Source organism: Ptiloglossa arizonensis, chromosome 13 (assembly GCF_051014685.1).
Source record: "Ptiloglossa arizonensis isolate GNS036 chromosome 13, iyPtiAriz1_principal, whole genome shotgun sequence".
NCBI lineage: Eukaryota > Metazoa > Arthropoda > Insecta > Hymenoptera > Colletidae > Ptiloglossa > Ptiloglossa arizonensis.
Genome location: NC_135060.1, coordinates 12423632 through 12446662, shown reverse-complemented (window position 1 = coordinate 12446662; position 23031 = coordinate 12423632). Strand labels below are relative to the sequence as shown.

At 32.6% G+C, this 23031-nt stretch overlaps 4 protein-coding genes across 6 annotated transcripts; 1 reads left to right on the top strand and 3 right to left on the bottom strand.

The window, feature by feature from the left end:
- Nucleotides 1-491: 491 nt before the first annotated feature.
- Zip88e (Zinc/iron regulated transporter-related protein 88E) lies at nucleotides 492-10976 on the bottom strand. Its single transcript, XM_076325242.1, has 4 exons — nucleotides 10302-10976; nucleotides 5539-5845; nucleotides 4698-4865; nucleotides 492-3755 (listed from the first exon to the last, which is right to left on the bottom strand). Exons 1-4 carry the CDS (start codon nucleotides 10649-10651, stop codon nucleotides 3546-3548), a joined length of 1035 nt encoding a protein of 344 aa, XP_076181357.1. The 5' UTR covers nucleotides 10652-10976; the 3' UTR covers nucleotides 492-3545.
- A 3183-nt stretch (nucleotides 10977-14159) lies between these two features.
- LOC143153857 (charged multivesicular body protein 7) lies at nucleotides 14160-16374 on the top strand. Of its 2 annotated transcripts, XM_076325467.1 has the most exons (5): nucleotides 14160-14278; nucleotides 14361-14657; nucleotides 14813-15584; nucleotides 15650-15845; nucleotides 15917-16373. In XM_076325467.1, the coding sequence occupies exons 2-5, from the start codon at nucleotides 14374-14376 to the stop codon at nucleotides 16003-16005; spliced, it is 1341 nt and encodes a 446-aa protein (XP_076181582.1). In that variant the 5' UTR covers nucleotides 14160-14278; nucleotides 14361-14373; the 3' UTR covers nucleotides 16006-16373. The 2 variants fall into 2 exon arrangements, with proteins under 2 accessions (XP_076181582.1, XP_076181583.1); XM_076325468.1 differs by lacking the exon at nucleotides 14160-14278 and having other exon boundaries at nucleotides 14367-14657; nucleotides 15917-16374.
- Nucleotides 15870-20569, bottom strand: LOC143153855 (uncharacterized). Of its 2 annotated transcripts, XM_076325466.1 has the most exons (9): nucleotides 20315-20569; nucleotides 19506-19545; nucleotides 18997-19383; nucleotides 18429-18826; nucleotides 18137-18352; nucleotides 17222-17520; nucleotides 17000-17144; nucleotides 16811-16909; nucleotides 15870-16717 (listed from the first exon to the last, which is right to left on the bottom strand). In XM_076325466.1, exons 1-9 carry the CDS (start codon nucleotides 20352-20354, stop codon nucleotides 16503-16505), a joined length of 1839 nt encoding a protein of 612 aa, XP_076181581.1. In that variant the 5' UTR covers nucleotides 20355-20569; the 3' UTR covers nucleotides 15870-16502. The 2 variants fall into 2 exon arrangements, with proteins under 2 accessions (XP_076181581.1, XP_076181580.1); XM_076325465.1 differs by having other exon boundaries at nucleotides 16811-17144; nucleotides 20315-20566.
- A 263-nt stretch (nucleotides 20570-20832) lies between these two features.
- Pus1 (Pseudouridine synthase 1) lies at nucleotides 20833-22540 on the bottom strand. The gene is made up of 5 exons (XM_076325093.1): nucleotides 22114-22540; nucleotides 21551-21893; nucleotides 21221-21476; nucleotides 20983-21128; nucleotides 20833-20902 (listed from the first exon to the last, which is right to left on the bottom strand). Exons 1-5 carry the CDS (start codon nucleotides 22538-22540, stop codon nucleotides 20833-20835), a joined length of 1242 nt encoding a protein of 413 aa, XP_076181208.1.
- Between the last annotated feature and the right edge of the window lie 491 nt (nucleotides 22541-23031).

The following is a 23031-nucleotide window of genomic DNA, read 5'->3' as shown; positions in this document are numbered from 1 at the left end:
CGATCTAAAATTGACTTTCGTGATATTCAGGGTTTAGAATACTTACATTCTAGTGACTCTGTGCGTCACTTTGGATGAAAAATTGTGACCAGGCTCGAATCGATGGTAAAGTATTAACGGAATAATTAAAAGAGACAATGTTCGAAAGTTTTACCGCGGGTCTGGAAACTGTTTCTCAAACTCAGTTTTTCTATTAACGATACTGGTAACGGCAAAATAAATGGCTATTCCGTGAAAAATAGGGAGCAATTTAATCTTTTCAATGGAATAAACGGGACGAAGGAGTCATTAATTTTGTCCGTCTCCTTTGTACAACTTTCAGTAACAAATATAATAATTTAAACTCGAAGAGTTTTCATCTCGATACAAAGAGGAACTATTAAGGAAATGTGTTAATATTATCACGATTTACGATTACGAATACCCTAATTTACAACTATCGTGTACCTCGAAGAAAGATAAAGGATGCCTAACGAATAATCGGTAAACGATTAATTTTAGATAATGTATTTCGGGGTAAATAATTCTCCGATACAAGTAACATTGTACATAAAATTGTTTCAACGATGTAAATGGTGACCGTTATTTACAAATAGTATTGTACATCAAATTATTTCAACAACGCATATAGTGACTGCACTGTATCGCAAATATTTGATACTGTGAATTATTAGTTTACCCTGCAGCTGTTTGATCGGTGTTCCGTTTTACTCTTTCTAACCTTTCAATATCTACTTATATGACGCGAAGAAAGCGATGTATCTAAACTTATGAAATATCGTTTATCAGTAAAAGGAACATAGCACGTGATAAAAAGTTTGATCGAAGTTGCCACGATGGACTATAGATATCGTAATTGTATTAAAAACTTACTCTAACAAAACATATTTTGACGACGCAGTAGCCGTAAATAAATAACTTGTTCCGTGAAATTAAGTGGGCCTACTCACGCTGTACATTATATTACACAAAAGAAACTAAAAAGATATCTCGATAATAAGAAAAGTTACCATTAAATTAATTGCTACAGTAAAACCTGTATTTATAAAATATCCGTGTAGATGTGCAGAGTAATCCGATTTTATTCCCTTTCTGTACATTCGGAATACTTTGATAAAATCATAGCAAATAAATCCTTTTCGTGTACTGAGCTTTTTAATTAACCGTACTGACTTAATTACTTCGTAATAAAGACTTTGGAGGATTCGAAAAGCGAATACGAAGGCAGAAAATTGAAAAATTTTGCTACACGTTTCAATACCCATTGTCCATAAGAACGGCCGTCAAAGCGATGATAGATCTTCAGCTACAGCGATTCATTTTTCATCGAACTTTACTCGAATAATATAATACATCATTGGCCTCGAAAAACTAATCTTCAATTCCGCCAGAGCCTACAAAGATCTCACGCTCCAGCACTTTTAACATCCCAGAGTGATATTAATTAAGAAAGCTTAATTGAAGTTTTACAACTTTGGAGAAAAATATTATACCGTGTTCTCACCTCGAAATACAGAATCGATTGCTTTCAAAATAATTTCACGCGCCACAAAAAATATTCTACGTTCTAATGTTTCGAATAAACAATGTACATTTTAATTTTTCTTGTACATGTACTTTTTGTACAGTTAATACAACCGAAGACGGAAAGCCGATTTTGTTCAGCAACAAAGCTTCGTATAAACGTATTTTATGCGTCGTATTTGTTTAAGAGAGACAACGATAAAAAGTAACCTTAGTTTACAAGGAACAGTCTCTCCAATGGTACTTTTTTCGCGCACAGCCTGAAAATATTCGAAGAAATCTTTTCCCTCGCGGTGAAAAACGCTCCGAAACGACGTTAAAAAGCAGAAAGATTTATCTAGCTATAAAAACAACATATTTTACGCGCTACCGAAACACTTTTAAACGGATCAACGTTAAAGGAAAACCGACCAAGTAAGCGTATAAACGTTGTATATATTACACGATAATATTATACGATCTACGAAAGTAGATCACCGATCATGATTTGGCCAATAACAAATTCCAGATGTAATTCAAACTTGCTGCGCGTTAACTCGAAGGGAGCCCCAGAAAACTTTCTTCGTCGCTAAGACGAATAATTTATTTGAAAAAAAGAAAAGTGCAAATCGAAGAAACTTGTCAGACGGTTGAATATCGTGATCCCATTTCTTGGGGGATTGCTTCGAGCTAACATAATCCAGTGACGAGGCAAACAGTTGCGGTAAGATGGATTTTGATGGCACACAGATCTGAAAATACTTCATCTCGTTAGAAGTTATTTCAGTAAAAACGATAGCACAGCCTCCTGTATGAAACCTCTCATACTGTACGTAACAAAAGTGATCTCGTTCTGGGGAGATCGTTATCAAAAAATCAACAATTTTCGCAACAGAGACAAGCGAATCTTCAAAACCGAATAAGTTTCATATCGCGTTAACTTCGACGTTATTAATATTATCGTAGTTGTTGCTACTGTCACAGTTTACATTTACCGTCAACATTTCCTGAAATATTTACACAAAATTATTTTCCTTTCACGTCGATAAAAAGAAATTAACGATTTTAACCTTTAGCTGCTCAAATTAAATGTCATCCACAAAATCTCTAAAAAGACAAATAGAAATAAAATGTTATACAAGAGAAAGAAAGATAACTATTAAACATTCATTATTCATCGTATTTACATTTTTTATCCATTTGTAAAATCAGAACAATTTCACACAATAAGTAGAAACAATACTACACTTTTAACGAAAATATTTTTTTTTATAAAATCCGAATGAACCTTTGAAAACCAACCACCGTATATGCAAACTTCAAATTTTTTCTATACGGATTGTTTGGACTTTGAGAGTTCGTTAAAATTGTACGTAAACAAAAATTTTGTTCAACAGTGTAATATTACTCCTAGTTGCCGAAGTTGAATTTAAATTTATCAATCTGTAGAAAGTATTATTAACGAACAGAAACGTCGTAACGATGAATGTAAGGTTCGTTCAACGTCTATAGATTAATAATTCGATATTGCATATAAAATACAAGGAAACGTTTATACACGTAAGGCGATATTTCCGACAAAAATAAGCTCGTTGCACGCGTTCCATTAGTAGACCCACGCTAGGCTAAACGTAACGGAACAAAATATAATTCAAATCACGCGCATTTAAATTGCCAATTGCAATTATCTGATTTTCAGAGAGCAAACTCTAAACGAACAGAAAAAAAAAGAAGGGTGCACGTGGATTAAAACGTTGTATCGATTTCGTCGCAGCGTTCTATTTTTATGCAATGTTTAAAATACGTATTCCTCTCCACCCTATCTCTCTTTCTGTCCAACACGATACTCCCAATAGCTGTTACTTCTACTCGTGACTCGTATGTGCTCATGAACAAAAATAGCTCCTCGAGCAAATTTATTCCGGAAATCCCCTACACTTTTCTCCCTAGTTCTCCGTACTCCATTATTCCAATCTATTGGGATTTATTTGTTGCGCGGTTTATTCTACCGGAAGGCTACACTTATTGTTAAACGTAAGAGTTCACGAGCCAACGTAGTTGTTCAATAGGAAAATAACGACGAAGCCGACGATCGCGGAGAAGAACTGTAAAATACCCGCGGATCGTCGCCCATTCTTGTGCCATCGTGCCCTCTCTCTGGGAAATATTTCGCTGACTGTCACGTAGAGCAAGGTACCTCCGGCTACACCTTGCAAAATCGGCAAAACAATGTCCGTCCACTTCTTGTCCATCTACACAAATCGTGTTATTATCAGTGTCGTACACATTTTCATTTAAGTAACGAGCAACAATTTATTCGTGAGTCACGAATCAAAGTGTGTACACAGATGGATGAATAAATATTTATTCGTTGTGTAAACTATAAAACTATCGACAAAACGATGTCCGTCCACTTATTGTCCATCTACACAAATCGTGTTATTATCAGTGTCGTACACATTTTCATTTAAGTAACGAGCAACAATTTATTCGTGAGTCACGAATCAAAGTGTGTACACAGGTGGATGAATAAATATTTATTCGTTGTGTAAACTATAAAACTATCGACAAAACGATGTCCGTCCACTTCTTGTCCATCTACACAAATCGTGTTATTATCAGTGTCGTGCACATTTTTATTTAAGTAACGAGCAACAATTTATTCGTGAGTCACGAATCAAAGTGTGTACACAGGTGGATGAATAAATATTTATTCGTTGTGTAAACTATAAAACTATCGACAAAACGATGTCCGTCCACTTCTTGTCCATCTACACAAATCGTGTTATTATCAGTGTCGTGCACATTTTCATTTAAGTAACGTGCAACAATTTATTCGTGAGTTACAAATGAAAATACGGACAAAAGTTTATTCGAGTGAATGTGCACACAAATGAGTGAATAAATATTTATTCGTTATGTAAACTATAAAACTATCTATGGTATAAACTAATTTACGCAAAACGCGATATATAGATACGTATGTAATGTTTTTGTGATACAAATTTTACGGGATGAAAAAACTTGTATTGAAAACTTGTATTGTCAAATTTTAACTGCTCGAACAATTCGGGTAAATTTCTACAAATATTTCAAGTGCGCGGTCCAGAATGTAAGATACGCGAGAATAATTACTTTTTTAGATTAAAATTCTCAAGTGTGGAGTAATATTTGTTCTCGGAACGGATACTTACTCGGAGCGTTAACATTCCGATTCCTATTCCAACCGAGGATCCGGCGGAGAAAAAGAAAATCGCTAACACAAGCTTAAGGAGAGTATTATTTGCACCGGCTAATTCCAACCCTAAACAAAAACCGACGACAAACTTATGAGAGGCCACTGCTACGACCAAAAGTATTACCTGAAAATATAAGGAATACGATAAAAGTGGCTTTGTAAATTGTAACAAACCTGTATAAAGTAAAAAACGATCCGAGTTGTACAACAACGACTAAGTATCTTTTAAGAATATTCGTTGAAACAATTTACCAAAGATCGAACTGATTATTTCATTTTCGTTTAATTCGTTTACACGCGCGTACTCTTTTCCCCTTGATTAACTACACACGAGAATAGAAATATTATTGTTCAATATAACGGCTAGAATGGCTACAATTATTTCATTTTAATAAAGAATCTTTCTGTACACATTGTGCTTATCTTCGTTACTATATTTAGATAACATTTACTTTCTCTAAATTTTTACTTTCTTCCTTCTCTTCGTCTCCTATAATTTAAGAATAATTTGTAATATACCAAAAACAATTTCGTTCTCCTTCCGTTTGCTTTCAACGTTCATATTATTTACTCATGATATTGTTCGTATCGTTGAATTTGTAATCTCATCCACCGGCTCAAAATTATTATTTCTGGTTAGATTTTTCTTTCAAACTTATCATTTCCATTCCACCGTTCTCTTCGAAAAATTACTATTTTCTTTATTTTCGAACGATTGTGGTTAAGGACCGACTAAATTGTCGTTCCTTTCACATCGATGAACTTAACCTTTAATATAAATATTTATTGTCCCCCACCTCGGATACCGCTTTCTGTAAACCGATCGCTAGTCCCTCGAGTATAGAGTGCAACGTGAGTGCCAACAAAAGGCCCACTAAACCGATGTTAGAGTCTGCGCAGGGTTCCGAATGATTGCCATGACACAAAAACGTAGCTTCTTCGCTGAAACAAGGCGGAGCAGTAGGTATGTGTTGCACCGCGCCGTAATTAGTGTTTTTCCAGCAGTTGCACCCTCCGTGTCCACAGAGATTCGACTGATAAATCGTTTTCGGATTAACCTCGGTGATGTACGTGCCTCCGACTGTTCGCGTGGACCCGCCATAACTGCAATCGAGAAATCCATTTCGTAATTGACTCTGGTACAACGTGCAACTGACCGACATTAATTGTTTCAGACTCGTACCGATATCGAGCAACAGCTTCATCCGTTACTCTTTAATTCCCGCAACAGTGACTAAAATATCCACGGCAGTTGGATAACCGGAGTACCCCAAACGTAATCCAGTAGAACGTCGATTATCCGAACATCGATTCTCCAAAATGCAAATTACCCAAATTTCGATTACCCGATAGAGAATCGCGCATTTAAAATACGTGTACAACAAAGTTTACATTTTGAATTTAAACATTCAAATATTCCGGATATTCAGGAATGCTTAGACACGGATAAAAGTGATCCGATACATAAAATTACGAGCGACTATGATATTATTTTATCCGTTTTTGACAAAAATTATGACGACAAAATGAAATGGATGTTTACTTTAAACGGCGTTCAATTATTTTTTTTGTATACGTCTTTTTAATACATTCCTCTAATTAAGTATCTAAATACCCTTTTATGTGACGAACATCCGTATTCGAAAATTGTTTCATTTCCAAATTTTTTGGAAATTTGGTTCTTTCGATTTATCGCCCGATTAGCTCGGATAATCGACGTTCCACTGTATTTGTATAAATCAGGTATACAAAGATGACTTTGTCTTGTATAACCCCGAGGATCTTTAAAAGCGATAAACGAAACATTATCTTATACTATTCGTTCTTCCTTTGATAAAACACCTTCTGTCGTGGAAATTAACAATTCAAATCGCATAAAGACATTTCCATATTAATCTCCCAAATGGTACATTCATTTGTACACGTAACAAAAAAATAAGGCTCTAATATTGCTATCCACAATGTACATAGATACTACCTGGGCCGAAAAATAGACCAGAAATGATTGAATTTTATAAAAGAATCGAATCTGATGTCGACCGATGGACCAAATGTTAGAACGATACGAGATATGAACAGGTGGCCGCTACTTTTTTTCTACAATATACTCGATATTGCTGTTCTCGTTATCTATCTCGTATACATTGTGAATATCAGTAATAACAGCATGCTGAAAAGGAGAACAACCGCCGAATATTTTTGTGACAATTAGAGGAGATATTTTCCAATTATTGGAAAACGTTCCCTAAAAGTATAAATAACGAAACATTTTTCTACAAAATTAGCGATCGAAAGTACGCGAAATGGACCAGCCACAATATTCGATGTCGTTTACCACTGCAACGACCTACAAGTATAACGAAACAATTAATAAACAGTTTCGATGAAACATCTTGTATTCTGCATAATTTATTTCACATTGGATAAAATATTTTAGGTCACGTTAATAACAACTAGTCTTTCCATCGTAATTGGATACTTATCTCTGAATATACGTACACTTCTGTATACAATCCGATGCAACGATGAGAGTTTGGAGTTAAACAAATGATTCGTTCGAAATAAAATTTTCCCAATTCTAATCTCGTTCCTCGTGATGTCTCTAGAACGTTTGATACCGGATCGAAATGTTAATATTGCAATTTCTTTGACGAGTACTGTAAAAAGAAACCGAAGGAACAATATGATCGACTTTCGTCCGAATTTTAGGTCCCCTTTAAAAGTAAACAAAGAGTACGACATCCCCTAGGGGCGCGCATGCGAAAAAGAGAACGAAGAAGCAGATGGTGTACTAAATCGTTATTACCGTGAAATTGAATAATAATGTAATAGAGAGCAATAACTATTCTCTCCGTAACATGGGAATTTTTTCGGAGAATGGTTGGCGATTTGCGGGAACGTTTCTTTGTAAATTCGAGCGACTGGAAATTATTATGTAGAACCGAAATCGACTTTCAAACTGTTTTGTAGATTTTCTCTTCACTTCCATGCGTAGTAGCTTTTATACTTCTTGCGATAACGTAAGAAACTTTATTGATTTACGTAGTTCCTTCGATTCAATGCGCCGGGTAAAATCATACCGAAGGTGTACAATCCTACAAAGATACGTTTTAACGTCAAACGTTCACGAAAGTTTTACAGTATCGAGTAAAAGCGTAAAATTCGTGTAACGACCGAGACGAATCTAATCTTTTCGCTATCCTTGAAATCTTTCGCGTATTAATTTAACCAAAATAAGAAAAAAAAAGAAAGTAGATAAAAACGGTATCGTGTTAATACAACCCTCGGGTACGTTACAATAGATTATTTTCGTATCGAGTTAATTAATCGAATCGATCGTAAAATCACGTAGAGTGAAACGAAATAATGATCGATTTATAAGAAACCGTTCGTGAAAAATGTACTTCGATGTACGTAGGTACGTAATAACGATTTGAAACTTTAGTTCGCCGATCGATGATCTTTGGTCGTTCGATTCGCGATTCATTTCCCTTCTAATCTCTCGTGAGAGCACGTAACGGCTATAATGGGAGCGATAAACGAATAAAAAAAATTGTCCCGCGCCATCGTCGTTTCAACCGATTTGTTCCGTACTCGAAAGATAGCCAACTTGAATCGGTATCTAACCATCGCGATACTTATCGAGAGATAAATCGGTCTTTCTTACGTGTGCAATTCACGTTCGTCGATCCGTTCGACCATTACGAGCGTGCAAAAATCCATCGAATGCTCGTCAACGCGTTCAATGATACAAAAAGAATAAAAGAATAACACGATTAACAAGAACGTAACGCTTCTATCGAGTTTCTTCTTCGCCTTCCATTATCAAACGTTTACCAAAGACTTCGACCTTATTATCGGGTATTTAAAAACGAATCGTCCGCGTTGACGTATCGTTTATATATCCGCAAAACGATCAGCGACTCCGATACACGAGCAACAGGGAAATTCAAATTTCTGTTTTCCTTGCCAATCGTAGTTAAATTGTTTCGCGTCGATTTGAGAGAAGTCGAAGTATTCGATGTATCGCGGTCGATGCAACGCATTAAATTCAATACCAATTTCTTACGAAACTCTGGTAGAAAATGTGTACAATCTCTGTGAGACATTGAACGAGAAAATCTGATCGTTTTTTGCAAAATTATTCCCAACGTACAGCTTTTCACGAAGCTTCCAATGTATTACGAACGAACGTCGTACGCGAATTCGATAAAAATAAACACGGATAATCTCGTTCTAAGATTAAAGACAAAAGCGGATCTACCTCGTCGGAGCTTACGATTGATCACAGATTAGTCCAGTATATGTTTATGAAATAACAAACTTATTTCGCATCGATTCAACGCGTTTTCCAATTCGTAACTATTCGCGTAAATTAGACCGAGTTTCTAATCTCGTCTCTCCGTATGTACACCTTTCTTATTTTTCTTCTTAAATCGTCATTGTTCGCTCAAACTTCTAATCCGATTCCCCTATACTTTCATTTTTTTTTTTTTTTTTTTTTTAATTTTTTACTTATACTTCAATACTTTCGTTATTTAATTTCCTCGATTTTACCAAAATTGATACAAGTGTTACTTCGAAACAAACACGGATTGTCCGAGGATTTCTGAGAAATACTTTGACCTCGTCACCTTCTCGATGTTTCACCGTTCTCACGTGGCTTTAACACTAGAACCACCAAAAGGGTCAATTGTACCTATTTCAAACTTTGTTTGAAAATTACTCAATTGTTAAAGGTGTCTTTGCTTATCGTATTAACGGTTATTGAAATTGGACAATTATTAAAATAGACGACTAATGATATTCGTAAATTAATTTGCCTCTTCCACGTGATATGATACAAACAGGAATACGTTTACCGTCGGTGGTTTTAGTCATAAAGTCGAATTATCTCCCTCGTATCTTTACAGTCTCTCCCGCCATTGTTGTTGCTCGTATAATCGCGATACGTAAAATGGACAGGCTGGATCCAGAGCTTTGGAGCGATTTGCACAAATTAAGTCTAGATCTTAAAAAAGGTATTTGTGCGATTACTATATACCGTCAGAAGTCTCCTACACTCGATCGAACCGCTCTTCCACGTTTCTCATTACCGTTTAACGTATTATTTAGATTTTAACGTCCGTATACAATTTCGTCTAGTCTGTTCGTCTCGTTCCATATTTTTCTAATCACAATTTCGTGTCACAGTTACGATTGATTTTCCTCCCTGCTTCTACGAATGCGAAAAGATACATCGACGCGTTAATATCGAATCGATGGAAAAGTTCTGTCGTGTAACGTTAAATAATACGTTAACGTCGCAAATAATCGCGCGAGACGCCGGTAAACAATCACACTCCAAAGCGAAGCATTCTAGCTACCCGTTGTCAATGTCGACAACATTAAAATACCGTGGAACATTTCCGTCGATCTTTCTCGTTCCTCTTTGTAAACATCGACCAATATTTGTACACCAGCTTACAAAGTATACTCTGTTTTGCGGGTGTTTATCGCGTCGACGAACACGACGCGTAGGGTACACGATTAGCAGCGCGAGTACGCGGGCGATACGTACATCTGACTTCCCTCGTTCTTGCCGGAGCGTTGCAACTCGGAGGTGTGTGCAGCGTTCGCGCCCCAGAAGTAGTGCACCGTCTCGTCGATGAGGTACAGCAACAGAAAACCGCTGGCGAAGACCAATTCCGCGTATTCGGGCATAGACTCGCGGGTCTCTGGGAGCATGTGAAGGATCGCGGTAGCTAGTAACACGCCACCACCGAAACAGAGGGTACACGAGAGCAACAATCGTTGCTGAAGATCACGTACGCGTGAAACGAAGCACGCCGGTGCAACACCAACGACGAAGCTTCCGACTCCGATCGCGATCATCGAGGCGATCTTCGCCTGGAACACGGTGATCGTCATTTTCCAGACGACGAGAACACGCGCGAGGCTACGTAGAACACCGGCCAGCTGACACTGCCAGGAACACTCGGCTCCGCGCGATTGACGCTAATCTGGCAGCCGGTGATAAGGTCAATCGGCTTCGAGTGATACGAGACGCGCGATCGCGGCACTCGCGAAAATCGGTTATCGGTGAAATTCGATGGCTCGGGCGTACCGAAAATGGGCACCGTGGTCGTGGTCGGTGATTGCATTATTATCTGTCATAGACTACAACGCGCGTATTCGGCCGCGATTGGGACACGATGACGCCCGTCCACGCTAAAAATGCCCACCGCGAAGAACGCGACCAGAAGCGGAAGCGTTACAGAGACGCGGAGACGATACTCGAGTCGTTTTATCGATAACACGCGACGATAACGAATTCTTACGTTCTCGATCACCTTGAACCCTCCTCCGTTACCGAATCGACGTGTTCCTCTGTATCGAAAAAATTTATTAAATTTATTTACTTTCATGAATTTGATATTTGTAAGAAATTTATTTTTCAGTAATTGCCGTGGTATCTCAACAAGAATATATCGTAGGAGTAACTAAAAACGAATCGACCAGAAGGTTGCTAACATTAATACCAATATAAGGCAAACGTATCGATGAGAGAAAGTTGTAAAAATGGTTTAATTTTTTATACATCAAATCGTTGTAAAATTTGTAACCATCGGAGTTATCGATATCAAATATGAAAAACGCATCGAGCATTACAACGTTATAGAAGTTAAACAAATTTGATTCTGAATGCGAATATAATGTAAAATATAATTAAAAAACGCAGAGCATTTCGAAGATGTAAAGAATTTTTTTATACTTTTTTAAAATAAGCGCGCGAAAAAAGTAAATCGTCGAGATCGCCCCGATTACGATCTCGGATTTTACGCGCGTTCCCCTTCGTTTGTTCTTCTCGAAGATACGTCGAACCTTTCGTGGAGTAGAGTCGAATCAAGTGTCACTCTGACAGTTTTGTCGAGTTGAGGAACAGTCGACAAATAAATAGACTCCAATCTTGACAGATAATCGATAATACGCGCCTAGCCTAAATTGTGCGAGTAACGATTCTAATTTTATATGGTATTCCAATTTATCTGTTTGTTTGAGTATAGAAAGCTATACTACTCGATATAAGCTGGAGCTTGGAAGACTTCCCCCACTCTACCTCGAGAGGGTCCCATATACGATACACCGCGTAAGAATCTCCATTAGCTATGACACTGATACGATTAGCTATCGATGATAATAAAACAATTCGATATCGGAGTACTTAATAAAACGTATCGAAATCTCAGATATACTGCCACTCAGAAGTCTCAGAACAATTACTAGAAATTGGAGGAAAGTTATACAACAGTTGACAAATTTGGAAAAATATTACATCTCGTTCAATGTTCTATAAAGCAAAGAAAATGTATTTACGATTAGATGTATTCCGATATTAGTAGATATCGTTCTAATATTGTAAAAAGCTTATAAAAAAAATTAAACCATTTTTACATCTTTCGATACGTTTGCCTTATAACCGGTATTAATGTTAGCAACCTTCTGGTTGATTCGTTTTTAGTTACTCCTACGATATATTCTCGTTGAGGTACCACGACAATTACTGAAAAATAAATTTCTTACAAATATCAAATTCATGAAAGTATCAGAGAAACCAACCTAATAAAAAGAATTTACTAATGTTACCGACTTCGATAGTTGCATTGGATATAATTCCCAAAAACACCATCCACGAATGTAGAGTGCGTTTCGGAGCCACTAGTTATTCACAAAGTCGATAATTTCATTCGTGAAATACAGACGAGATAAAATATAAACGTTGCAGGTAATGCTTTTTCGCGTTGCACACATCGACAGAACGTTATCGATTCGGTTTAAAATACAATTTCAATACTATTAGATACGGGGATTAAAACTGAAGATGATAAGGATTAATCACTTTAATAACAATGAACAGACGTTTTATCTCACGGATTTTGTGTCACACGATCTGAAATACCGACCTCTTGAATTCATGGAACTATATATCCAACTGAACAACTGAGTCAGTAAAAGTGGAAAATACAGGAAATTCATGTCTGTGTATCGTTTGTGACTTTATCGAACGTATCGAAAAAATATTGTAACAATAGGTTTTATTAATTCTCACAACTTTATGTGACAACAGATGTAACTCGAAACATTCTTCTAGTAACATGAAGCTAATTGTAAGAATATTTTCAAAGTTACCAGCACAGTCCTCGCTCCAACGTTATCGACATAGGATAAATTGCAAAACAACTCTATAAGTGTTACAAATTAGAACTAACAATAAGTATGTCGGTAGTAATATATTCAAAAATAATTAAAATTTGATTCGATTCTTCGATTGTTAGGACAAATAGAATAATTTCTAAAACCGACAGAATAAATAAAACACAGCTCACTCTATATACTTTTGCGTACTCTACAATCAAACTATACATATGATAAACTATGTAAGAAGATCGCAGTCAATTCACGCATATTATTTGCTGTGTAATAAATAATGGGTAAAACCTCTCATTGTAAAAGGAAAAACAATACCTAAGTAACGTTTAATTTCCCATATTATCTTCAGAGTATTCGCGATAGGCTCAATCTCTTGCACTCTCTTTTTGAAAATAAGTGTACACGAATGTACTTTTCCTGTACAGGAAAGTTATCGCAAATAGTGGACATTAGAATTGATTGCTCGTTACATGGAGATTGACTATAGTGAGCCCAAGAATCCACAGGCATGGCATTCACATAGATACCGACTATAGCCAGCGCTACAACTTCATCATTCTAATAGCAAAGGACAACATTTTTGAATTTACTAACACTACCGACTTTGATAGTTGCATTACATATGGTTCCCAGAGTCACATCCTTGATGTAGAACACGTTGCAAAACCATTGATTTTCCAGTAATTGTAATACAAACGATATACAAGGACGAATTATCTACGTTTACCAGCTTTACCAACGTGGTGGTCAGTTGAATATAGTTCCCAAAGTCGTCGTTCTTAAATCAAGAAATCGTTCTAAAATCATTAATATTTTACAAGATCAGTATGTCAGATCGTTTTGTAGCAATTTTCGTAAAATAAACTATCTACTTTTTGACTCGTCTATGAAACATAAATATATCTTTCTAATGATTAAACTATTCTTTATGAAATATATACAATTACATTTTGAGATTTCGATGCCTGTGAAATACGAACGGTATTTTAACAATGGTTCTGTGATATTTAAAATTCATAGATCAGTAATCCAAGGATAAGGCTAGTATTTATTGGTTTGTGACAATCTGGATACATATTAATTTTGTATCCAGTAACCAATAGCGAACTAAGAAGAAAACAGTACACATATTAAAGAGAAACAACGATTTCCAATTATATACACATTACATAAATATACGTATATATTACATATATATATATTTATATTTATATTTATATATTTATATATTACATATTTTGACGATTGACAATAACATTTTAATCGACACTAAGCAGTTATTACTACCTGATAAATTTTAAAACCGCTTTAATTATACATAAATAAAGCATTAACTATCTTGAAAATGTAAGTATTATTATTACTATTAGAGCATTGTTATCACAACAAGTACATAACCTAACATGAAAAAGAAAATAAATTAATTTAGCTGAAAAATCTCTATGGAAACTAAAAATATGGATAATAATTTGCTATTGCCATCTGAAATAATGCCAGAATGTTGGAACCAAGAAGAAAGAATGAATGCTTTATTTTCTCCTTTTCGAAGTAAATCTGCTAATCCACAAGATTGGGTATCTAAATATAAGTTTTGGCAAAACATAATATATGAATGGTTGAAGTATACTACGCGATGCAGTTTCTCTATTACAGATTTAAATAGTGCTTTTAAAAGAAAAGGTTGCACACCACTTTGTTTGGTATCTGTTATCGAAGAACTTATTAGGTATTGCTATTTCTATCAATTTCAATGTAGAATGAAAATGTAATTAATTTCATTAGTGACTGACCAATTTGTAATTAATTTGATTAAGTTAACTAGTTCTTATTTCAATGAAAAGTATTATTCTTTAATGATTATTAATTCATATAATATTGCAGAAATAATGAAATAATTACAGAAACTGAATTTTTAAAAGAACCATGTGATTCTTGGACATCATGGTCAATTGATATATTTATAAAAAAGCCACTTGTATGGTCGTTTTCAAAAGTTAAAAGTTATGTTGTAAGCAATGAAGTTAATAAAGAAACTCGATATGTACATTTGCAAATTGTCAGAGAATTAGGAAAAACAATACTTTCTATTTTAGAAGAGGAGCAAGAAAATATTCTTATGCCATTTTCTGAAATAGTAAAAAATTGTAAATCTAAAATAAATAAAAATATATCAGATAATATTGTCATGTTAGTTTTAATATATTTAAGACGTGAAAAAAAGGTGACTTTTACGAATAATGCAAATGAAAATGAATTACTGATTAAAATTACTGTACATTCATTGGACAATATAACAGAAATCGAGGAAGGACTATATAAGTTATTGAAACAAGAAAATGAACTTGTAAAAGAAATACAACATATGGAAGAAAAAAAAATCAATATCCTTAATCAAACTAAGTCCTATTTGGACAAAGGATTACAACAAGTGGCAAAAACACATTTAAAGAAAAAATTGGTGCTGGAAAATACCATTAAGAAAAGGGTGCACACTCTTGAAAATATTCAAACCCTTATATTAAGCATTCAGAATACTCACACAAATACTGCTGTACTAGCAGCTTATAAAACGGGATCTAATGTGTTAAAGAAATTGAATGAAAGCGGTTTAACAGAATCTAATGTCAGAGATGTTATGGATGATTTGTCAGAGGTGAGTAAAGTATTAAGTGCGAGTAATTTATTTCCATTTAATTAATTATTAATGATGGATTTTAGGCTTTAGAAGAACAGAATGAAGTACAACTTATGTTATCAGAAACTATGAAAATTGATGATTCAGATATTGAATTAGAACAGGAACTTGAGGAATTAATGAAACTTGATGAGAACGTTTTTCCTGTAATACCAAATACAAAATTAACATCTGATGTTGATGAACTTGAAAAAAGTTTAAAAGCTTTACATGTTGAAAGTGAGATATTTAAAATATTCTAAATGTGACTCATTATAACTTTTATTATAACATAATATTTTGTTTTACAGATACCAGTATATCCAATATCCATTCTCCTGAATCATCGTTTCAATCTATTCATAATAAACAGACATTGGCAAAACTGGAGTGTACGTAATATGTGAAAGTTGATAAAATATGAACAATTGAGGCCTCACAAACAGGTTTGGCCTCCTGTGATATTTACAAAACATTATTGATTGAATACATATATTATCGTTTATTTATTTGTGTTGTGTCTTGTTTAAAAAATCATTTCATATATAGTACTTGTAATAAAATAGTTGTATTGAGGTTTTGTATATACACAGTTTGTAAGAGTATATCATTTAATAATATAAAATATGTGTTGTTTTAAATTAATCTAGTAAAATCGTATATAAGTTGATTGTATTTCTATTTATACATATTCTTAATCATTTTGTGATTTCATTAAACATATTATTTTTAATATCATATAGTTTACATCTTATTATTGTATTATTAGAACAATATTTAAAAAAGATGCATGATAATAAGAATGTAATATAATATAATCATGTGTCAAAGATTGTAATGTTCTTTCTTTACCAAAATTCGATATAAAAGGTTCAACCACGAGAATGAAAGACATAATTATTTATTTCTTTGTAATTTAATAATAACGTTTTGTATCCATGTTATATGAGAGGACACTCTCGTATATAGAGAGTATGAATTGCTGGCACAAGTTATAGTCCCTCCAACTAGTGCTGTACCAAGACTAACACTAACAATACCTTCTAAATACCATAGATTTCCTCTTTTAAAAACTAAACCGCCGCCGCTATCGCCATCGCAAACTGATGATCCTATAATTTTTATGTTTTTAAAATACTTCATAACAAAATAGAAGAAATATAATTAAATATACGATATTTTGATTACTTAATTTTTTTACTAACCATTTGTATAACCTGCACAAAATTTATCAAATGTGATATATCGTTGAGTTTCAAAAGCAATACTCGATGATTTACATTGATTCAGAGGAACATATGGCACTGTAATTGTTTGTAAGATATAACTAGATGATCCATACGCAGTTCTACCAAATCCTGCTACTTTTCCAAAAACTCCAGGTTCTAATATACCTTGATAATAATTGAAAATGTCTAAGCATACTGGTAGTAACAGAGATGAAAATACAAAAGGTTCTGTGATTTCTAATATAGCTATATCACTAGCATAATTTCCTTCCACTCCCAAGTAAGTATTAACGTTATACATATTTTTTACCTAAAATAAAAAGATACAATAATATTACGAATATTGGTGTTATTTTTAAACAATTAAAATAATATAGATGTAAGTACCTTGGCCTTTTTCACAACCAATGGATCATGAAAACTGGAATCATAATCTCTATAAATATTACCTGTTACTATATAATATTTTGAGGGGTCTTCTAAACTCTTATTATATTGATTATAAACACAATGGGCTGCTGTTACTAGAAGTCTTTCATGAATTATAGTTGCACCACAAATAAATTCTTTAGGTGCGTTAAGTGTTTCTGTCCTATAGAGTGTAGCATGCCATGGAAATTCGGTAATATTAGCTCTTGTTCCATTTATAATAAGAGGTGTAACATTCGGGGGAGTAACACCACATTCTAAATCATATATTTAAATTAATAAATTATTCAGAATCAGTTATGTATGTATTACTATATAAATTATAATAGCCAATAACAATTAAAATATACTAATAATATTACACAGTAAACAACGCTTTCTATTTTATTCTTATGTGAATTTACGTGTGCCAAGTGTTTACTACAAATTATTGTAGCAAATTATCAGAATAAGTTAACAGTAATTTCTACATACTACGATAAGCATACGTATTAATGTGCAAGAGATAATTCACATTTATTTCTTAAATACTACTTGGCAGGAATAGATAACAAATTTGCCAAATGAGAACAATAATATATTTATTAAACATATAAATATAACTTCAAACAAAAAGTGACAATAATTAAAATCTTATAATACTCTTTCATTAAAACATTTCTACACAATATTGTAATTCATATGTGAATTATCTCTATGTGTGTAAGAATATAATACAAATCTTTTAAAAGTTTGGTTTCATTTCTTTTTCTCTATTTCTGTAAATAATGATTTTATCTTCTAACACTTCTATCAATGTAGAATTATTTTCCTGTATATCAGTTTCTATTGAGACAGAAATTTCATTAACATAAATATTTATTATTGGCGGACCTGGAATGCATCGTATTGGCTCTGGTTCCCATTCACCATTTTCATTACATTTAACAGATGAACTTGAAATAAGTGTTGTATCCTGACGATAACTATTGCGACATGTTAATTTTGCCATTGTACGGGGCAAAGCAGATTGACACGATCTATTGTCAACTTGCCCATTAAAACATTCAGCATTTATTGAAGCTGATTGTAAAGATTTGCAACGTATTTCTGAAATATGGAAAATTATTCATGTTATTTGTTACACAATTATAAATCTACATTTTACATTGTAATATTTTCATACCTATACAAACTGGAATATTCAACCAGTTTCCTCCTAGGCCACAAGCTACTTCAGCAGAGCCTCTAATTTTATAACCAGGATTGCAGGTATAAATTAAAAGTGACCCTGGTTCTAATTTAATACCTTGTTCAATATCACAATTCTCGCCAATTGAACATTGTGATTTATGTAATTTCCTGTAACCATTTTGTGGTTGAGGTGGAACAATACAAGATTGTCCTGGTTTAGGAGTCCAAGGTGTAACAGGTGGTGGAAATTTCTTTGTAGTAGATTCTATAACATCTCTACATAATCTTTGATCTTCATCTGAGCCATCTGCACAATTTGTGACTCCATTACACTTTAAGTTCCCATCAATACAGGCACCATAGTGACATTGAAAAAATAACTGTGAGCAGCTGTAAAAATTTTAAAATATATATCATGTACATTCAACACCCTCCAATTACTTATTATCTATATACATGAACACTTTTCTCACAACAGTGTAACAATAATCACATTATAACTGCAAAATATTTATGAAACAATAAAATCTCATTTTCTATTTTTTTATTTTGTAACTTACGGAATTGCTCCACATTGTATAAACGTTTCATCTGAATTATCTGCACAATCAGCAGTACCATCACATAAACCTTGTGTAAAAATACATTGTCCATTATCGCATTTGAACTGATTCGTTGAACATGTTGTAGACACATTATGCTGATTACTTGAACATCTAGCTAATGTTTCATCGCTATTATCAAAACAATCTTTTACTCCATTACAAGTTGAATCTCCATCTACACATGCACCATATGCACATCGAAATGCATAATTAGGACATATAATTTCTGGTTTGCTACATTCTGTATATGTTTCATCAGACTGATCTTTACAGTCTGGTCGCCCATCACATAACAATTCACTTGCTATACACTGTTCATTTTTACATTGAAATTTGTCCAAGCTGTTGACAAGAAACAATCCTCAATTTGTCATTTTCAATTACTAGAAAATTTATTATTAATTTATTTCATAATAAATACTACAAATCAGACAAATAAATTACTTCACATTATTTAAACTCACCCACATTTCTTATTTTGTCCATATCCATATTCCACTACACCTATGAAGAAAATAAATATATATTTTTGTTAAAATGTTCATTCTTGTTTTATTAGATAATAAACTTACAACTTTTTTACATTATAAAAATAACATGTAGATATTAGATATATTTACATATCATCATACATTATTCTTTTGATTCCTAATATTTTACAACAATATGTTTATAAAAAAGAATCTAATTTCATTTCATAATTGCTTCATAATTTTTATTCTCTTATCATAGATGATTACAGCATCTCTGATTATAGTGATAACTATAAACATCTTTCTTTGAAGAGTTCAAGGTCATTACCAAACTGGTTTTTGAAGTTAATCGTATACTTTATTTTGTTCACTTTATTGTGCTGCAATTTCTAAGATACCAGAGAAAATTATGAATTATAGTTTTTAAAATTTTACTTGACTTAAAATTAAATGTCTATGAATAAAAATATCACATCAAAATAAAGATAAATAAATTTATTCACATTTCAATTCAGAATAATTATGTATTATAAAATACTTTTGAAATACATTATACATAATTCTTGAATCTAAAAAACGTATTTTTCATATTTATTAGAAACAATCTATAGTTTTTAATTATTGTAATTTTAAACATAAAATTTATTAAAGCATATGTTACATTTATTTTTTAACATTAAGTATAGTCTTTAAAATGTTTAAAATAAATACTTTTTAATTTTCAAAATTGCACTATGCATTCAATTCGGTTTAAGAGATCATGAAAGAATGTATATTACAATAGAAATACGTTTACTTACATGCAATCGTTAAAATAATTGTAATTATTGTATTCTTCATAATAGTCGAGTAAACTGCACAGACACTAGTCACCTCTCTACCCAGTATTTACTGATTGTCTACTGATCCTGAATCAATCTGGAATTACCCGACTCGGGAAACACAGATCAAGCTACATCGCGCCTGTATACATGTGTGCAAGGGGAAATATTTAGCACACATGTAAAGCGTATCCTCATCCGAAGATTGCATATGAAAGGACAAATAATATGCAACTGATATTTCAAACTATTCGGTATATACCAGGAAAACCAAAATGAATGAGACACCGATTATAATTAGTAAACAAACAACGATAACTTAATGACATTTAGTACATAAGCAGAATGTAAAAGTAAGTGATAAAGATAATGCTTAAAGTAGATTTATCAATTTTTTGTAATTAACTACATCGCAATTTAAAAAATATAAAATATCTTTAACTATGATTATTGAAAAATGTATTTAATATAGTTTGGACATACAAATACAATATTATTTATAATGCAACACATTCTTTCCATGTGAATCTGTTTGGTGTAAGAAAACCTGCCAGCCAGTTTAATGTCCTAGATTAGATTACATTGATTAAGAAAAACATTTTATTTTAGATATTCTATGTACAACTAATTATGTAAAAAAAGGATACGTTTTTTCAGTAGTTTCTGTATCAACTATATTTTTTAAAATGTATTCTTTATAAAATTGTTCTACTTCTTCATTGCATTCTTCCCAAGCCAGTGATTCATGTATTCCATCTGATCCATATCTTGTATTATAATATTTGTAATGTACCTACAGAAAAGAAAACATAATTGTCATATATCTTTATAAATTATAAGAGTTAATGTAATGACAAGAATTTAGGAAAAATGTAAATAACTTACATGATGTAAACTCAGCCCTAAACCTGGTGCAGTTGGAATATCAATTTTTTCTAATGAAAATACATCCTTAATAATATCATTTGTAATAATATTCCTAGAAATTCCTACTACCAACGACACCATTTTTCTAATTTGATGCAACATGAAACTTTGCCCTTTAACTTCAAGCACAGCAAATTCCATATTATTTGCAACAAATGTTTCAACACAATGAAAATACATTATGTAACGCCGAGCTCTTGGATCTAATGGTTTTCTACAAAAAAATTTACAGAATTTTTCGATTTTTGCTTATTTAATAATAATATTTTATTATTTGAAATAACTTACACTTTTGATGTAAAATTATGGTAATTATGTGTACCTTCCAATAACATTAGAGTTTCTTTTACTTTATTAAGTGTACTTGCGGTCAGTCGAAATTCATTATATGGTTTTCCATCTATCATTAAAAGCTGTTCGAGTCTTTTTTCTGGATCTATTTCATTTTCTTCTTTGGTTTGTAAAAAATTTGGATCTTCTGGAGCCAGAGCAAATGTAGGAATAACATATCTATATGTTCTTCCATCACACTGATTTTTGCTATTGAAACCTTTTGTTACTCTCTTTACACCAAATACTTTAATTTCCTTTGGAAGATATTTATTTATTTCCTCTTTATTTGCATGATTAGCTAAAAAATATTATTATTAAAATATGTAAGATAATAAATATTTAATGATGTTTATGTATTTACAGAACTACAAATTTATAGAATTACAAATTATTCTTTTAATGTAGTACAATGTAAAAATCAATTTATTATAATTGTATGAGACAAGGATACAACCATTGACACATTAGAAAATATATTACTTAACTAATTAAATAACTTAATAAATTATGTTACTTACGTAGCCTCAAAGAAACAATTTGTCGAACTGCAGACACACTTTTATCTGTACGTGCAGCTCTTTGAAATTTAATTTCACGAATATCTTCATATTGGTCCATTGTAATTAAATTAGCTTTCAACAAAGCAGTCAATAAATCTGCTTCTATAGTTTTTGTACCAGGATTTTTTTGCATACCTAAATAATCTCTACCAAAATAACCCATCATTATTACAAAATTTTTTCTTTTAATTCTTTCTACTACTTCTTCGGATTTTACTTCTTTGAGGGCAACTTCCTCAGGTGTCACTATTTTGGGTGTCATTTCTTCGGGTGCCATTTCTTTGGGTACCACTTTTTCAATTGTTTCTAACTTCTGCGTTTTTACAACAACTTTGTCATTTGTATCGACTATTTGTCTTTTGTTGATTTTTTGAACAGTAGTCATGTTGTGTTCCTTAATTTTACCAAACAAGTTCCTATAATAAATATTCTCTGAAAATAAATAATTATTTTGATACAGTCATTAAACATTTTATAAGTTAAAGAATGTTTGAAATAAATTATTATAAATATTTGAAATAATAATAATATTTAGCAAATAGTAAATGTAAAAGGAACACTATATTTATTCCATGTTAATTTCATTAAAGTATACCATATTGTGTTAGTATTAATAAGTTCATATACTTTTTACATAAAATGAGAAAGACATTATTATTATTACTATCATTATTATCATGTCTTTTTAAAACATAAACTGTTTCTGCACAATTTTGTTCAATTTTTCTAATGATCTACTGGTTCTATTATTATAGTTTGATAAAAATGAGTTGTTCTGTAATTATAAATATTGTTCACTGTTATTATTTATGACGTTCTTTGATCTTATTGGCTTGATTTTGAATAAGTCTCCAATTTTGAAGTTTATAAACCAGA

Coding starts and splice junctions, on each gene's coding strand:
- LOC143153855 (XM_076325465.1), bottom strand. CDS start 20,354: ATGAAGAATACAATAATTACAATTATTTTAACGATTGCAT. Junction 18,353..18,428: donor GAATATTCCAGTTTGTATAG/GTATGAAAATAT, acceptor TCCATATTTCAG/AAATACGTTGCAAATCTTTA. Junction 16,718..16,810: donor TTGTGCAGGTTATACAAATG/GTTAGTAAAAAA, acceptor TAAAAATTATAG/GATCATCAGTTTGCGATGGC.
- LOC143153857 (XM_076325468.1), top strand. CDS start 14,374: ATGGAAACTAAAAATATGGATAATAATTTGCTATTGCCATCTGAAATA. Junction 14,658..14,812: donor GTTATCGAAGAACTTATTAG/GTATTGCTATTT, acceptor ATAATATTGCAG/AAATAATGAAATAATTACAG. Junction 15,585..15,649: donor TTATGGATGATTTGTCAGAG/GTGAGTAAAGTA, acceptor GATGGATTTTAG/GCTTTAGAAGAACAGAATGA.
- Pus1 (XM_076325093.1), bottom strand. CDS start 22,540: ATGACTACTGTTCAAAAAATCAACAAAAGACAAATAGTCGATACAAAT. Junction 21,129..21,220: donor TAGGGCTGAGTTTACATCAT/GTAAGTTATTTA, acceptor TCTTTTCTGTAG/GTACATTACAAATATTATAA. Junction 20,903..20,982: donor ACAGAAACTACTGAAAAAAC/GTATCCTTTTTT, acceptor AATCTAATCTAG/GACATTAAACTGGCTGGCAG.
- Zip88e (XM_076325242.1), bottom strand. CDS start 10,651: ATGACGATCACCGTGTTCCAGGCGAAGATCGCCTCGATGATCGCGATC. Junction 4,866..5,538: donor TACAGAAAGCGGTATCCGAG/GTGGGGGACAAT, acceptor TTATATTTTCAG/GTAATACTTTTGGTCGTAGC. Junction 3,756..4,697: donor TCGGAATGTTAACGCTCCGA/GTAAGTATCCGT, acceptor CGATTTGTGTAG/ATGGACAAGAAGTGGACGGA.